Source organism: Puntigrus tetrazona, chromosome 8, assembly GCF_018831695.1.
Source record: "Puntigrus tetrazona isolate hp1 chromosome 8, ASM1883169v1, whole genome shotgun sequence".
NCBI lineage: Eukaryota > Metazoa > Chordata > Actinopteri > Cypriniformes > Cyprinidae > Puntigrus > Puntigrus tetrazona.
In genome coordinates this window covers 21,973,940-21,992,372 of record NC_056706.1, presented here as the reverse complement: position 1 = coordinate 21,992,372, position 18,433 = coordinate 21,973,940, and the positions used below count along the sequence as shown (strand labels likewise).

Here is an 18,433-nt window from a genome sequence, read left to right as displayed (position 1 = left end):
CCTTTAAGAACTGTTCACTGAAAGTTTCCTTTGAGGAACCAAAAATGCTGTAAAACCCCCTTTTGGAGCTTTTATTTCTAGGAGTGAAGGTTGAACAAAAATGTGCCCCAGACCACATTAAATATGTTACAGATTACGCACTGGGTTGGCTCATGATATATCCAATATAAAATCTGAGTTTCTATGTTGAGAACTGATATACACATACTGTATAATTAAACGAAACAAGAACACTAGTGTAAAGATTGTTTGTTTGTTTCAAGTACATATTTTCGGGTCGAGCATTTTCCTAAATGAGGTGTGACTCACTCCTTTAAAACATGACTTTTTCATTTATTGCCTCTCAGCAAGGCACGAGCCACGCTTACGCCCTCCCTAGCTCTTCCTGATCCAATAAAATAAATCCAAATTGGCTCACTCAAGTTATGACTTTATTTTTCCAGCTCTGAGGAAATTTAACCCCGTTTAACAATCAGTTCTCAAGATTTGAACAGACATCCTTTAATCAAAGCGTCCATATTTAATCAAAAAGGTTAAAAGCCTCCCCCACGCTTCATATTTCAATTTGACCACCCACTTGATATCCCATCGCATTTTTCATATCCTTAAACTTTAGCGTAACTTAAAGAAACCTTCAGGGACTTTTCCCGAACCCACAGCCATTCCACGTATGACATTCCTACAGGCTTAGAAAAGTGACATCACTGATGAAGGATTTATAAAAATATGCTATCATATTACAGGTCTTTAATAAAGCCAGACTGAACTAATTTGTTTTAACGCAGCAGAGCCAGAGCGGTTAAACAACAGCCTACAAAGGTCTGGAGAGTTTTATGGAGTCCAAAGACTCTCCCAAAGTTCCTGTTAAATAGCTGAAACATTCTGACCTTCAGAAACGGTTCCAATTCTGAATAACATCATTACAAAATAACCTCCAAATCTGACCCGTTTTACGGGCTTAATAGCCATTTTTCATGTGTCGATTTAAACAGTGAGATCCCAGGGATGGTTTCAGTAAACAAGGATTAAACCTAATCCAAGATAAACAAGAGTTGAAGAAGAAAATCACCATAAATGCTCCAGAGTAACTCTTTGTTTCCAGAGTTTAATACCAACGCATTCTCACATATACTGTGTGCAGTCAGACGGTCATTATCACAAAATAAACCCCTCTCTCTTACGTCACGGTCGTGTCTGGATTTATTTAAGTGATAATGACCAGCTGACTATATGTTATCCTACATATTACACGGCTACTTACCAGGATTTTTTATTATCTTACTTATAGATTACCTTCAATCTTTAGCCAACGAAAACAGCCCATTGTAATGTAGAACACTGCTTATAAAGGCCAGATGAGCACTAGCACGTTTTCTCAGTAATAATAAATGTACTGATATTATATATAAATATTTTAAACATAACCTATATGTGTTTGCATTTATATATACATAACAAATATACACAGTACACAGGTATATGTTACATAAACAATAATCTTATTTCAGATCTGATTACTTGTGATAAAGTGTTGAAATATAGTACAATAGCATTGGGATTTGAATATTTGCATCACTCCACTTGTCTGTGCTCATGGCTTTTGAGGCCAGAGTATGTAAGTTGATTTGCTCTGAACGGAAATGGCAAATCTCATTCGCTCTCAAGACCAGCTTTCAGTCTGTGTGTTGTTTTGTGACAGACAAAGCCCGAAGCTTCGTTTGGCACAATTTATATTGGACATTGAGATATTAATAATCTTACTGGCTGGTTTTGGTCTGAAATGTGTTGTGCCTAGATCACAGATACACTTTAAAGCAATACTGCTTAACTAGACTGTGATATGTACAGATTAACTTACCGAACTGTCTTCCACTACTGGTGGTGGAGGTTCATGGATAATCTGCGAAGAAAGAAAGAAAGAGAGAGAGAGAGAGAGAGAGAGAGAGAGAGAGACCGGATAAAAAGATAAACAACATCACATGAGCCCACTCATGCTGGCATGTCAGACCACATGCTCTCCAAACTTAAAAAACAGTTTTTTTCTTCCACTGACATGTCAGAGGACCCAAATAATGTTTTCAGTGTGTGCCAGAAAATCAGGTTACACAAAAACACATGACTGAGGAATTGCAGCCCTCCTCTCCCTGTGTTCAGTGTGTTTACAAGCAAGTTTAAATGACCTAAAAATCTGGAGGCCAGATCTGAATGCTAGAAGGCAGCGCTGAGCGTTAAGCTTTTCCAGGTATGTGTCTTTGTGTCAGAGGATTAAAACGAACTATTTAAACTGATAATTTACTTGTTCAGAAGTCACTTGTATTTTAGCAATTAGCAAAACAGTGCAGGCCATCAGGAATACCAAACATCTATATAATGATAATTGTGCAACATCCGCTTGAACTTTGATCCACTTGGAATCTTTGCTCAAAATAAAGAATAATTTAAAATGATAATTATTGTAATAATAATAATAATTTTTATTAAATGTAAACAATTTAACCAAAAACAATAACTTACTATAATTTAACAATGTGTAAAATGTGATTTATTTGCTAATCCCTTATTAAAATGAATCATGGTTTTATTGTAGTAAAAGGAGATCCACTGTTCATTCACAGGCAAAACAATTGTGAAAGAGCACATATTGTTTTGAAACTCATCTGGAATTCTGGGAATCATGTGAAAAACATTTCAAGGACAGAGCTTTTAGCCTGGATTGAAGGGAAAAATCTTTGATTAATTGAGTGTTTTCATAAACAGTTCTTGCTGTGTTCTAGTCATGACGAAAGGATTGTATTTATGAGTGAAAGCATCTGATCAACATCATAAAGTCACAATTATCAGTTTCTGAGTTGTTGTAAATTATTATTGACCATTGCAAATACTGATGGTACCATTTATTTTGTCAGTAGTTGGTGTTTTGTTGGCAAAGCTGATTTAAATAATACTTATTTAGTTTAGTATCTGCCCATCGCTGTCAGCCACTGAGAAGGATAAAATACAGATAGAGTAGGCCTATAAATAAAACTTAATTTTATTGCACTACCGCTAAACGTTCCCTGTCATGGTTGAGATGTGAAAAGGGCTAAATTGGCCAATGCATTGAATTTACTTCACTTCAACACACATCATGTTGTAATTAACATTTCTGAATTTATGGCCAGAAAGGTCTTGAACACACAATTATCATATAGGCCTAGCTAGTGTTTCATATACTGGGTGTCTTACAGTGAAAACAGCTTTGTTCGTTATAGGGGAGCGTTTCAGTTTTGTCGTGTCGCAGTGCTGCAAATATAGCTCTGTACCTCCAATAAAACGTTAGCATTACACTACTTGGCAATCAATTGATCTTTAATGAAACTGAGAATGGCCGCTATTCTTCCTTGTTATTTCAAAGGTCAAATCACAATTTCATTTTCCATGGTAACAAAGAATAACTTTCCCAAACAGAGCGTGCCCCCTTAGCTCACAGAGAAATTTCAAGTGGCAGACAGACAATATTACCTTGTATAAACAGACACGTCTTTTTCCGTTTTGTAAAAGTATTCATTTCGTAAGGCATTTTGCCTAGCAGGTTTGAACCTGACCAACACACATGGTATTTAATGTCTAAATGACCCTGTGTTAATAAATAAAGCCAAGCTATTTAAACATAGCAATAAGCTAAAGCTAATTCTGTCTGTATTGGCCAGCAGCTGGTCTCTGGAAAATGATCGTAGCCGAGCGGGATTTCTGCCGGTTTAGCTGGTTCAACCGTGAACTTCAGCTCAACACTGCTCTAACATGGCAGTGACTCATTTCTTCTCTTTTCCTGTTTTGCCTTTCCAGACAAATTCCAGACACGTCTAGTTCTTCTGATATTGCTCAGTTGGCCCTCGCTGACAGTTTGAATTATTATATGTCCCTTAGGTCTCATGTAGGCTTAGGTCTCAAGAGGTGGCAAATGTTTAATCTCTGCAGGATCTAGAGGAACTCAGACCTGAACCAACATGCCTTGCATCTACCACCTGACAAAATTAGTCTTCATGTACTTCCGGAGGCCTTGATTAGCTGGCTGGAACAGAGTTAGGGTTGAATCTATACTCTACAGGACAGTGATCCTCCAGGAGCAGGATTTGACACCCCTGATCAAAATCTTTCATGGCTAGAAAAGACCAGAGGTCTCCAGTGCCTTCATGTATATTTGAGCTCCAACCTGCTCCAACCTGGAGGATTCTGGTGATCTCATGATTTTCTTGTCCATATGTCTTTAATTGGGGTTGGAGCTTAACTCTGCTAGACGTTATCCCTCCAGGAGCAGGATTTGACATCTTGGGCCAAGTTCATAACAGATTCTGCTCTCAAATGGCTTAAAGTCTCTATCAAAGCCATCTTATTAAGCAGTATGAGGTATGTTTTGGGGTTTTGGCTGATCACCATTGAGGTTACATTGGTTAAGCTAGTATACCTGGATTACCAACCAATTTATGCTAAAGTAACAGTGACCTTCAAGTAAGAGCTGTTTAGTAGCTTGTTAATGTGCCCACCTTTACATAGGCCATTGACAAGTCCTGAAGTCCTGAAGTCCTGAAGACTCCAGACAAGATCTGAACAATAGACAAGATTCAAGACTGAAGTATTCCCAATTAATATCAGTGTGATGCAGTATCACATCACGTTTGTTCATTTGGCCTGAGGAGAACTGGTCCCCCAAATGAGCTTGGTTTCCCAAAAGTTTTCCATTCCATTTCTGTCAACTGATGAGGTTTGGGTTCTTTGCCGCTGTTGCCTTTGGCTTGCTTAGCTGGGATATGAAAGTCACTATGCATTTGACATTATAAGATGAGAACACAAGTTGAACGGAATTGAGTTGAATAATATTGTCTTCTGCTTTAGAACTGAATTAAATTTGTTCATAATCTACAACACTGACACTAGCCTAGTTTCCATTCCAGATTTGCACACATATTTTATGTCAGTAAAAAAACAATTTTGAAAGGACAGAATTTCCATGAATCCATAGTTTTGCAATGATTTTCTTCCGCAATAAATTATGGTGATGTATGTTGGTAGGTTTATGTATATATCGCAGCCACTGCACTAGCTATTATTTCTTCACTCCTCTGGCCTTAAGAGGTATGCTAGTAACTGAATACATCTAACTTTTGTGCTGGTTGACACTGCCTCGATAGTCGCTTATGCTGCTGTTTTAAAATCTTAATCTATTATGAAATCTGGTTGCAGCACACACATAAGTAGAAACTTTGCAGATAGTTTTCACTCAGATCTTAAACATTCACACACTACAAGATTTCAACATTGTGACACATCACACTACAAGATATTAGTAAGATTATCAAGCCAGAGGCAGCGTCTCACATGATTTCATGCAGCATATCGTTACAATATTTCAGTGATGTTTACATTAGCTAGTGTGCTAGCTGCTTACTTTACTCACCCGGTAGATTCAAAACTGAGGTGATTCCAGTGCTTCTTTTTCTCCTCACGGTTATGATACGTTTTCAACATTATCAGTCAAGACTGAGACCAGAAGTAGTTCAATACCAAGTCCACGTACTCCCAAATCTATAAATCAAAGTCCAAGACTACATGCTTTTTTCCCCTCTTAATTATTATACTCAAACTATCTTTGTGTAGTAGAAGCTTCCACATCTGCAGTTCCTCTGGAAAAGCAATGAGGAAACTGACTTCTGGCATTTGACCTTGAGAGTTCAAAGGTGACGTCAGATCTAAGAGTTGTTGAACCAATTTGTCCACAAATCCCAGGTGGCCTTGACTCTGTGTGAGTCTAATATACTCAGTCAGGGCTTAACAAGTCATTACAGGACAAATAGGGCATGAAAACTAACCCAAAACAACCTGCACAGATTGCCTGGACATCACTGGAGTTCAGCCAAACAACAGAAAGACTCATTACAAGGTAAAAACAAACAAACCTGGAAGAAATATCAGGCAACAATGTTGTCCAGAATTAAGGTGCACATGTACAGCTACCCTTTAAAGGAAACATCTAATTCGCCCATGTGTCCCTATAAGCCTGTAACATCTAAAATGTCTCTTTTGGTAATGGACTTCATGTATGGTGCTCAATTCGTCCAACAGGTTTGTCAGATATGAATCCTAATTAAACACTTTCATCTTTTATATGAGAGGTGTTCAGTTTTAGCCCAGTGTAAGCAAATCATCTGCCAACTGTAATTTCAATTTTTAGGAAAACTTCTTGACCTTGCCCGTTTTCAGTTTTAAGCACAAAAGTGTCTTCTGTTATGCTCTAATTAGCCTTGTTTAGTAAATCTGGCTCTGAAAGTTAGTTGCAAAGTTACTTATTTCTAGTAGAATGCCTAAAGTAGGTTAAATCGAGTTTAACCTTCAAATTTATCAAAAAAATGTGAAGTCACATCTTATTCAGTGACATAACTCTCTGATTATCTACCACAATATGAAAAAATAAACGATCTAGTCAAATCTGTTTCCTGATATCTTAGTAACTTTGTTGCAAATTTGCTTATGAACCAATATTCAACAATATACAAATATATTTATCGCAGGTGATGATGTAGTAATAGTTTTGATTGTTTCTGTAAACAATGTACATGACACCTGAGGACTACTTCATAATTTTGTTTTGCTTTATTTCCAGATGTTTGATTGCACTGTTGGTCCCTCTCACATCATACTCCTCCAGGTTTCGCCTGAAGACCCGTGCACATGTGCACTCATCGACTTCAGTTGTCATCCTAAGAAAAAACTATAGTTTTCTTCCAAGTTTGCAATGCTCTTCCTGAATGTTTGTTGAAACAATGGTTTGAGGAAGCACCGAATCATTGAACCGTGCTGGTAACGATGGAACTTGTGACCATAGTTGAAAACGCACCCCACCCCAGGTTAGGAAATCCAGCTCTCTGTGCAATTCTGTAGATGCAGATTTTGTGCAGGTCTGCGTTTAATATGTAGAGGACTCACCACAGTGCAGCAGAGAGGCCAAAACCACCAGAGCAGAGCCAGAATCAGCAGTAGCATCACTATCAGTAGTGCTATGGCCAGGATCGTTCCATCAGACTGCAGGGAGGAACAGATATGGACACTTCTCTAAGTAGGACTGTTTTTTGTTATGACATCAGATCCAAATGACATTCAGAAAAACATTTGGAAAATGTAATGGAACAATAAGATGATGTCAGCTGTTCGGTTTCTTTAGTGTAAACAATGGTTGCATGAAAGGGTGCTAGCTATGAAAATAACAGATGATGCATGCTGAAAGGGATGGTTATTAAACAAGGGGATGAACTAAGTTACAAGTGATCTCACTGGGAGATCTCATAACCCATTGGCTCATGAAGAGCTTTTGGATTTGTCCAGTGGGAAACACATTGTGCTTTTCTAAAGAGCTTTGACTGGCACCACTTTATAGGCATCAGACATTCCAGCAGTCCTTTTAATACATATATTACCGTAATTCTGTTTTCGTTCCCAGCCTGTGAAACTTTTGTTCACCTTTTTGTTCCTTTAACACATTTTTCACAGTAATGTGGCTGCATTTTCAAAATCTAAAACAATACTGCAATGAGTGTTAGCTAGTGAATCATTTTGAGTAATAAAATCTTATATAACTTTTCAGTTGCAATAAAGCAATTAAACTATATTTAAAATAGTGCTGTTCTAGTATGATTACTACGTTGCTAGCATGGCGCTTGATTAACATATGTTTATCATGATTAGAATGTTGTTAACATGTTTCTAACATGGCTACCATGTTGATTAACGTGTTGCTAGCATCATGTTAGCATGCCATGTCATCTAAAAAATCTTAATGACACCAAATTGTTGAAGAGTAGTGTACAGTAGCTTCATTACAAGTAATGAAACATAAAATAACTAATACTTACACAGCTTACAGTGGTGATAGTAACAGAACTAGAGATAAAACTCAGGCCTTCATTCATGCTAACGTCAAGGGAGGCTGCCCTGAAATACACATAATGTAAAAAATTACTTAAATCCACTATATTTCATTCCTTAATGAGCTACAGTTAACATTTCTTCCAAGAGAAAGACAGTACAAATATTTATCTGATACACTTACGTTCCCTCCTCTCGAAGAACAGGAGCTGGACAGAGCAGATACGTGTCCTCCACAATTAATGGCTTCACCACTAATAAAAAAGACAATTTGTCAATCACATTTCAAATCTAGAAAATACAGCATGAATTATTTGCATATTGCTGACAAATCAATCAAAAAGACAATCATGATAAACCAGTAATTATGTCTCCACTGGATGCAACAAATGCATCATTTGTAATGTGTTTTATTGTGTCATAGCGCTGGGACGCAGCATCATGTTAAGGGGCATAAGATTTGCGCAAATAGCTTGAGGTATATAGCCAATCACAATGCACTGGATAGCTGGCCAATCAGAGCACACCTCGCTTTTTTAGAACTATGAGCTATGTACAAATCGACTCGTTTCAGAAGGTGGGGTATAGAAGAGAAACAATAGTGTACAATATGTGGAAAATAATGTGATTTTTGAAACTTATACCACATGTTGCACAAAATAATGTTCATCATATGACCCCTTTAAAGCTAGAATTAACTCTTATGCAAGGCACTTAACCCCCGGTAGCCCTAGAGTATCCAAAAGGAAAGAGAAGTGGGTCACAGATTACAGAACAGGGGTAATGGGGCCATTGCTCCAAAACCTCCGATGGTCAAGAGCCTCCAACTGAGACGTCAGTGGAGGCCTAAAATCACCCAAAAACAACAAACTGCAGATGTAAAGGCTTGTTCTTGTAATCAGATAGTTATTTTATATCTCTCAGATGCAACTGAGGTTACTACACTCAAAAAAGTTAAATGAACAAATCGGTGCTTTAGTACTTGACACAGCCAAAGCAAGAAAACAGAAGAACATTTACAAATATAACACTTCTGTGTTTTTCTTTATCCTGTAGAAAGCTGTTTGTTGGTGGAGGCGGTCGCCTCAAATCCCAAAGGTTCATAATTCTGGCAGAGGGTCATGTTGTCATTGTGCTTTATTGGGCTGTTTACCCCATAGCATACGAGGGAAGGTCATGTTGTACTACTAAGTAAAGACATGTGCACAAAGTTTTAACTTGTGTGATAAATCAGTAAGAGTTACTGTTGATACCGAATTGCGTCTGAGCCTTTCTAGAGCTAAATGGCCACTGGGATGAATTCAACAGACGTTTTTTTTCTTATGCAATCATCTGACTGCTTTAGGACTGTTTTTTTTTTTTTTTTTTTTTGAAGTTAAGGAAAGGAAATGCAAGTCAAAGACAGCTAGTCTAAACACCCCCAAACACATGCACTTGCATTTGTGTCCATTGTGTCCATTGTACACACTTTGCAATTTAGTGTAACGTCACAAACTTATCTTCTGTAGCAAAAGGGATTGTTGGCAATGCTGGACTAATCAGCATGCATGGGAGCACATTAGTACACATTAGTATACATTAGTATGAAACTGTATGCCATCAAAGCAAATCCAAGGTCAGACAAAAATGTGAACACCTGGGAAATATGCAGTATTTCTTCACTGAGGTTTCTACCATTAATAAAGCTTTCAACCTTCTTAGAATAGATTCATATAACTGAATAATCTACTATCTCTATGAATCTATGAATTCTCACTCTTCTCTCCAAAACTACCCTGTGAGAATTCAGGGGATTTCTAGTCAGGTCAGATGTTAAAGTTCATGCTGGTGCTCCAACTGTCCAGGTTTAATGATTATGACATCCATGTTTTTTTGCGTAGTGTCATTGGTGTCAGTAATTAAAATGTTAGCTCTTTCATGTATGTTGGTTTAGTTAAGTTCTCCATGACGAAACAGGGTCTTCAAGGTGACTATTGCTGTGACTTTTGCTTATTTGTTGTTTGACAGTCCCTATCATTCAACTAGTTTTCAACCAAGTCTTGTCATACTTTGCATACACATTCATAAATGTTCTTAAATGTGTTAGTGTTCTTAAAACATTAAACAATTGGGCTTTTGTGCTTACAGACAATAAATGCTAAATGGATTCCCATGATCTGTTACTAACATTTAGATGAACTCATTTTCTATTCTAGGTAGGACAGTGTGAAAATGTCAACACTAAATGCTGGTCAGAAGAAAGTCAGGTCAACAAACTGTAACCACACATGGCTCTTTTCTGACAGCCTGCCATCAGCCTTGGGTTCAAAGTACGGAGAGCAGGTTTGTGCATGACGGACATTATCATTCATTTACAGGATATCCTCTCTAGTGTTTACAGTGGTCAAGAGCAAATAAACAGCAAGCCTCCTCAAAGGCAGAGTAAATTTGGTGTAGGTCTGGGAATGTGCCTCGAGGATGGGAAAGAGGGACTGGTTTGCTGAGAGGTGGACAGAAAAAGGTCAAATTGCTTCCATGACACAGTTGCACTCATCAACCGGATGTTCTGGTCTTTATCGGACACAAACAATTAGCATGGTGCCACGTTTGTAACGTCCCGCTTTAATCAGAGCAAATACAGACAAAGAGATACGAAGCTGGTACCCATTACTGATACTGTAAAAAGGATTGAAGTCAGATGACTGGGCTTTGATCTACAACCAGTGCCAATTTTAATGAAATTACGATTGTTTTGAGAGAATGAGACCCTCCCTGAAGCTTTAATACCATTAAAGTATTGCTGCATATGAAATGTCAACATAGAATCACTCGCACTTTAATGGCTTTACTTCAAAAAAGAACGTTGGCATACAATTAACAGCAGATTTTGTTAAATATACAATGCTTTCCATGATTTCCGTAGTAATTAAACTGAGCCATCATGTTTTGCTAGCTGTTAAAGCAAGGATGGATTCTGATTGCCAAATGTTTTTTATTATTCATTAACTGGAAATTAATTGTTTTGAATGTATTTCTAACAATATTGTTTCTCTGTGCCATTATTATAAAAGTCATTTAAACAATTATCATTATAGTTATCATTCTTAGTGTGAACAGGCCTTAATTCATATCCGTTTGTAAGACTGCACGGTTTTAGCTAATGTTCTACTAAAGAACTAAGTCATTTTAAACTAACAGGAAGTTTTTATTTTTGGGGTGAACTATTCCTTTAAGTCATATGTTTTGCACAATCCAAATGTACACAAAATTGTCACCTCATAAAATAGTTTGTTGGTTTTGTTATCATTTAATGTCCAATATAACATTTGCATCCTAATGCAAAATTTGTTTACCATTCATTGTGCTTCTGCTAATTCAATTTAATCTTTCCCGTGACTCATCCACCAGGATCTGCAGCACTATAGTGTGCACGAAATACACAGATCCTGTTTAAACACGAGACCTGCAGTAAAAACTGCAAGAGGCAGAGCTGACATTTGCCTGATGGGCTTTGTGAACGCGGTCAGCCTTTTGTGTGGCAGCGTTTTTTTCTTATATCTCCCTGGTTTGGCAGGAATCCATCCCGTAAAACTCCTAATGTAGCTTTTAAAATCTACTGTTAGCCAAAAAACAAATGGGACTGGCATGGCCAGCCGTTCCAAGGTTTCTACGAAAATGAGTCTTCTGGGACGTTCGGTGGAAAAACGATAGCTAATCAGAAGGGTTTATAGATTCTGACTCGAATCATTCCAACCATATGGCAATTACGCAAGAAAGTCACGGAAATGTCTTATATAAGACTGCTGTCATCCCACACAACATTTAACCCTATTTAATAGTCTTCATCGAGCCAGTGATTTGTTCAGCATACACGAATTTGTAATGCATTGTAATATAATGGACTGTTTAAAGGTATAGTTCACCCCAAAATGAAACCCTCGTTGCGTCCCATGAGTCTTTTTTTCCTGTGAAACACTAAACATCTTTCCATATACCAATACTTTAAAATTAACAAACGTTTCTACAAATAATCAGCTTCATAAAAGTAGTCCATATCACAATATCGCTATATTTGAAGTCTTTGATAGCTATACAGTAGCATTGAATGAGGAACGGACTAAAATGTACTTACTTCTGGTGAGAGTGTCATTTATTCTGAAGCTGCAAAGAACCTTGTCCACATTTCTAGCATGAAGGAATCCATTTCCTCTCACGACGACTTGGAAAACCTCTTTAAAACAGGAAGTTCACATACTGAATGCCAGTTGCGATAAAACAAATCACATTATTTTCTTTAAAAAAAATCGTGGTTTAAAACAATTTTTTGCTTGTTTTGCTTCATATTAGCAATATTTCGGCAAAATCTTGAGGGCAGAAAAGTTCATTGTCTAATGACAAACTGTAAAAAGCGCAACTCAAAAGACACGGCTCAATATCAAAGTCACTTTCAAACCAAATAGCTTTGGTTTTTAACTCTCTTAAACCTGTGGCGAATCTTTCACCCTCATGCCTTATTCCACATTGTGTGGATTCCTATTGTATTGAGTAGATTTTGTGTGATAAAATTTGCCAGACAGCAGTAAATGTGCGCACACATTCACTCTAGCATAGAAAGCACTACAAACTTCACTTCTTTAAAAGAACGTTTGCAGTTTTGAATGGTTGAAGTCAACAACCTGACTGATTCCAATGTCTAAATTAAGTGCCTTTTAGGTTCCAGCAGCAACGTTTTGGGGTTTTTCAGTCTCTATAAAACCACTCTGTTAAAGCCGAGTGATTGTGTTAGGGTATGTAATGTAAGTGTATACTTTTTAGATATTAAAACCAACCTTCTAGGTCTTGGATCAAATGGTGGCTTTCTGTATCTATTAGTCTGGAGGATTGTTTGATCTAGTGAGAACTGTACTCACCTCCGGCACAGATGCTGGAAGGTTCTGCAGCAAGGATCTCTATGCAGGATCTCTTTAAGATCTGATGGGTACAGAGAGCAAAACTCAGTAGGTGGACAGTTAGGTCGGCTGAGCTAGTAAAGCTAAATTACCATTCAGTTCATGGCCAGTTAACAACTGTTTTTTGTCAATTCAAGGGTGTGATTACTCACCCTTGAATTGCTCCTTTCTTCTACTGAAAAAAAAAAAGTATTGCGAAGAATACAAACAGTTGCCGGTAGCCATTGACTTACATATTAACTTGAGGGTGAATAAAAAACATGGCAGGATGGTCAGTTAGTTAAATTTGTCCAACAAACAGTGCATGCAAAAACCAAACAGAATTCTTTCCATTGTCATTTATTGTTTTAGCCTAAAGAATCATAGCGACACCTCTCCTTCAAGAGCCTCAACAAGACAATCCTCACGAGGCCTTTTTGTTTTGAACGTCACATCTGTTTTTTTTCCTCCTGGAAATAGCCTTCATCAGCCATACCAGCACCTAAGTGTGGCGAGGTTGTTTTGATCTACAAGTCTACCGCCTTGCTCTGTCATCTATGGAAGTATGCTTTCAGATCCCGAGGTCCCTGCTGATTTACGACACACTTCTCCTGAGCTCCGGCCAGGATCTTTCAGCATGCGGCTAATTGACAGCAGATGGAGGCCAGCTGGACTGACCCCAGTCTCAGCTCATGAAACAGTCCACCTCTGCATGGGCGAGACGAGTCTTTACCCAAACATCTCCTCTTTTCTTCGGAGCGTAAAAAAATATAAATCATTAGCTTTCATTGCAAAAAGAAAGGACACGGTGAACAGGCTTTGATGGTGTTTGGACAGACTCCAGCGGACCGTGGGATCAAAGCGGGCCAGGCAGGGCATGGCAGGTCTCTCTGATACTGGAGACAACCCAGCATCTTCAGACGGGACTGAATGAATATTCTTGTTTGTTGTTCTTCACTTCCGTGTTTTTCTTTAATTCTTCTGTTGTTATTTTTCATTAAGATACTGTTTATTAAGGGTCGTTTTTACCCAGGAGGTCAAGCTTTGTCTGGCTGGCATGGTTCTGTCTGGCCCTGCTGCTAGATGCTAGAACTAAAACAACTACAAAACATCTTTATCCACTGACAGCCATTCAGATCAGTGGTTGATGTATGGTGATTGTGTGATGGTCTCTATTTTAGACAGCGGGGTGGTCAATGGACTATATATCGCTCTCTTCAATTTAAAGATAGTAAAAACATTTGCATGACAATTTATAAAGCAAAGCATATTTGAAAAAATTATAAACTAAAAGTGCACTCAAGTCTTTGCGAACCAAAAGTATTCTGATTGAGATTTAAACTACTTTTAAGCAAATACAGTAAACTAGTAACAAAAAGCCACACATTGGCCAAAAAAAAAAAAATCATGATGAATTTTACTAACTCAAACTAAAAATTCACCTTCTTAAAACGTAACTTAAATTGCATTGCTTAAACAAAACCACTTTATTTGAAGTATTAAATGAAAACAATGTGGTACCAAAATTACAACCAATGTGATGCTTTGTAATTTTTTAACCACTTTGAATTGAATGAATGCTGAAAAATGTAACATTTAGTTAAATGAATGGAAACAATCATAATACAATTATTAAAGTGAGCCTTTTCTCACAATGCAGATTAGTATGGAATTTACTGTATTAAATCATCAACATAAACCCTCACCGAGCCGATGACACCTTGCAGAGCTTCGAAGCCATCATTTACCGGAAAGACGTGATCTTTGCTGTCAGCGATCTTGGCCAGCTAGAAAAAGCGAGAACAAAAAGTATTACCAAAAACAAAATTATGCACGAAGTGTACTTGCTTAAACAAGTGCAAGTTTACATACCCCCCAAGAATAAGTGCCAAGGTTAATAATAGTTTTAAAGCTTTCCATAGCATCAAACACAACACACACAAACACACCTGAGTCTCGTTGAAATCCTTCACCCCTACACAGTACACCGAGGCACCCAGGCTGCGAGAGCGGTTGGCCTGAAGGAAACACAGAGCAGAAACACTTCAGACACCTGCAAACTATTAGCCCTTAACTGCTTCATCCACAGATCATGCTTTTGGCACTGCCTGGTGAAGCTGAACGTCTCGGAAGAGGACGCTGGGTAATTCTGATCATTAGATGCTGAATAATGCCTTTGTTGGTTGAAGCTGAAAGAAAAAGTGGGTCAAACTATGGGGATAAGTACACTTATTATTTCAGTGGGTGTGGCTGACATTTTGTACATAAAAATACATGTTGATGATTTATAATAGCTCGTAAGATTTTCTGTTCATTATTATTATTCATTGCTTTAAGCAACTGGTTGCTATCGGTTGACAGTACTGTTGTATTATTGTGACCATCTGTGTTAGAGGATGATGAGGAGAAATGTGTGATGTAAATCCCAGCATGCAAATTAATTCAAAAAGGCCACAGATGACCTTGTAAACTGTAAAACGGAAATACACTGCACAGAATGCAAGCTTAGTAGTGTGCTTCAAATCCTAAAATGTCTATAAACAAACTTGCAGAAAACATGGCATTAATAATGCCATATATATATATATAATAAATAAAATGCCATTTAAGTTTACTTAACATACACTTTGTAAGTACATTTTACATGTTTATGTTTTAAATTTATTTGTCATGCTTTATGATTATGGTGCGTTAACATACTAAAGCACAGGTAAATTACTTCATTATAATTCTAATTGTATTATGTTTTTAATTGAATACTTATGTTACTTGCATTACGTATATTTTTAAATGTGCTAAATTGTAATTTCATCATTACAAATGTGTAATTACAAATATATTAAAGTACATTACATGCGAATTACATTACATTACTTTCTAATAATTAGAGAGAACCCTTTAACCATAGTTCAAAGATAACCGTTTTTATTATAAATAACCCTCCGATTTCACAAACGAGGCTTAAGCCTATAGCCCTAGACTAAAATGTAAATCTGAGCTGTTTCAGCTGAAAGAAACTTGCATTGGCTGATCTTCAAATAAGTCAGTGCTTTTGTTTTGTCTTAAGATGCACACCAGTAATGCTTTTTGTCTAAGGCATGTTTATAAAAATTACCTAAATGTCCTAATTGAACTATGACCTGAACTATAAGCCCTGTCGATGAAACTGGGCCAGAAAAATGTACTTAAATCCTGCTTAAGTAACACCCAATAACTGCAGTTTATACATTTCATCTACAATACAGTGTCAATAAAAATTGCATTAAGTTTGTATTTAAATATATTTTTAAAGTATTAGTTCCACAATATCCTTTTTTCATTAAGATATGCATATTCTTTTTGCAAGTCCTCCACTGTTTTTCTTTCTCTTCTTCGGTCTTTCATCATTCTCACCTCTCTTTCAGCGTAATAGAAGAGATTGTCATGCAGTTCTCCATCCGTGAGGGCGATGATCACACTGGCTGTGCGGTATCCTTCACACACAAACAAAGTTTGACAGATTTAGTTGGACACATTGTAATCCATTTTACACAGAAACATGAACCATGGTGAAACTAGCTAGTAGTAATGGCTATGGCTGCCGTCAAATATTTGATTGCCAACATTCTTCAAAACATCTTTTGTGTTTTACAATGAGGGTGCGTACATGACGTCAATTTTCATTTTTGGACGAACCATCCCTTTAAGATACATGCAACTATATCAAATGTAACCGTTTTCTAAAACTAGTTAAAACCAGCCTGAAGATTACTTCAACTTGTCTAAACTGTTTCGTCCTTCAGCAAGATGTGTTTGAAATGGACCTACCTTCAGTGTTACCATAGTAAATCTGTTCGCTGGCCTGGTAGCACAAAAAAGAGAAAAGAAAAACATCAGAAATATTGTAATCTCATGCAGATCAAATAACATTCACACTGGTTATTTCACAGACAGACAAGGAATAAATTTACCCAGCTGTGAGAGATCATTTAAAAACTCAACAGTTTTATGTTTTTAGGTCCAGTTGTCTGAGTAGTGGCCAAACATAACCTTCTTGAGGGATATTTCGAGCCATTTGTCATAGCTGGGTGGGCGGTACTGACGCCAAGATGGTTCCTATTGGCTCACTCACCCGCTGAATGCCTTCATGCATAAAAGTGTCTCCACCTGGCCGCACTTTCTCGAGTTCTTCCAAACCTTTCCGTATTTGTTCCCTGACAAACGCACACAACGAAAAAGAGAGTAAAAAGGTCACGAAAAAAACCTCATGGCCACAATCAGTGCAGTGTTTTACTGTAATCACCAAACATTGGTAACCCACACAAGGATTCAGGAGACCAGGAGTGTAAGTTTATTCTGGATGGAGCAGATTTTCAACAGCTACAGACAAATTATACCATGAATAAGATTCGCTGGCGCTGACAACCAGCACTTTTCTGGAAACATGGAAAAGCCTTAGTTAAAATGTATTTGGCATACAAAGCCACATGCTGAAGTTATTGAAGTGCTTTTTTTAAGGAATAGTTTACCCAAAAACTTAACTCTGTCATCAAGTGCATGTTCCTGTTTGTTGGTAACCAATCAGTTGATGGTAGCCGTAGTATTGTTTTCTCTACCGGCTTCTTTTTGTTTACCAAAATTCTTTCAGTTACTTTCTTTAGCTTCGAACATAAGAATTAATCTCATGCAGGTTTGGAACAATTCGAAAGTGAATAAATGATGACAGAACGCTTACAGCAGATGTGCTGTTCTTTATGGGTCATTAACTGTCACATAACTGATTCTGACAGGTTTGGCCTTCATTTTAGGTAATAGAAGTTTAAAACTACGGTCATTCGTTGGCACAAACCCATACTACAGTCAAAACCCTTCCAGGCTGAATAGGCCTACAATGCCTTCGCGCAAGCAGCTTGAGTTAAATCATAAAATAATAACGTTTATTCACTCACCTGTCTTCTGTAAGCCGCATCAAAATCTTGCCCTGATCGGAGAACACAATGAAGGACATCCGCAACTGAGGGCTAGAGGCAAGAACAAACCCGTACGTTAGACTAGTTTAACATGTTTAGCATTATTTTTCGTCTACATAATGCAACAAAAAAGTTTTGCGGACTCACAGATTTTTGCAAGACTCTGTCTTTGCCTACCTTATGAACTTATGGGCCAGATGTTCCACAAAGTTATATATTTCATTCCAGTGATGCTGCACACTTCCTGATCTGCGGGGAGAAACAGACATATTGGACACTTACAGTCGGACATCAAGGGAGCAATAAAGATTCACAAGCTGAGAGGAATAGCTGGGCTTGAGATTTACAGCTGTGTGAAAAAGATTTTTGTAAAGCAGCAGTTCAAAAACTACACTGACACATTTTTATGCTCCTTTCGAGTATCCAGCATCTTCCAAGAACAGCTGTCTGTCTGAATGAGTGTGATGCCAGCTGTCAATATTCCATTGACTTTGAATTAGGACAAAAAACAACGGCATCGATACATACATATTACAGTAGTAATGCGTTTAAAAGTAAATATACTTTCTCATTAGTTGTTGCCTTCTATTTGTATCTCGGTTTGCATATTTCCATTTTGACCTTTATTCGGGATTCTGCGCAGGAAAACTCCTCTAAAACAAATACAGTTTATTGCGTTCG

At 37.5% G+C, this 18,433-nt stretch overlaps 1 protein-coding gene across 1 annotated transcript in view; it reads right to left on the bottom strand.

The window, feature by feature from the left end:
• Window positions 1–18,433, bottom strand: part of LOC122350739 (anthrax toxin receptor 1-like) — a 42,083-nt gene that overhangs the window by 14,784 nt on the left and 8,866 nt on the right. The window contains 13 exon segments of the mRNA XM_043247425.1: window positions 1,859–1,900; window positions 6,961–7,056; window positions 7,884–7,962; window positions 8,081–8,150; window positions 12,008–12,106; window positions 12,786–12,846; window positions 14,510–14,590; window positions 14,753–14,821; window positions 16,197–16,276; window positions 16,611–16,644; window positions 16,915–16,996; window positions 17,732–17,803; window positions 17,930–18,001. Of these exon segments, the coding sequence (XP_043103360.1) occupies window positions 1,859–1,900; window positions 6,961–7,056; window positions 7,884–7,962; window positions 8,081–8,150; window positions 12,008–12,106; window positions 12,786–12,846; window positions 14,510–14,590; window positions 14,753–14,821; window positions 16,197–16,276; window positions 16,611–16,644; window positions 16,915–16,996; window positions 17,732–17,803; window positions 17,930–18,001 (937 nt within the window).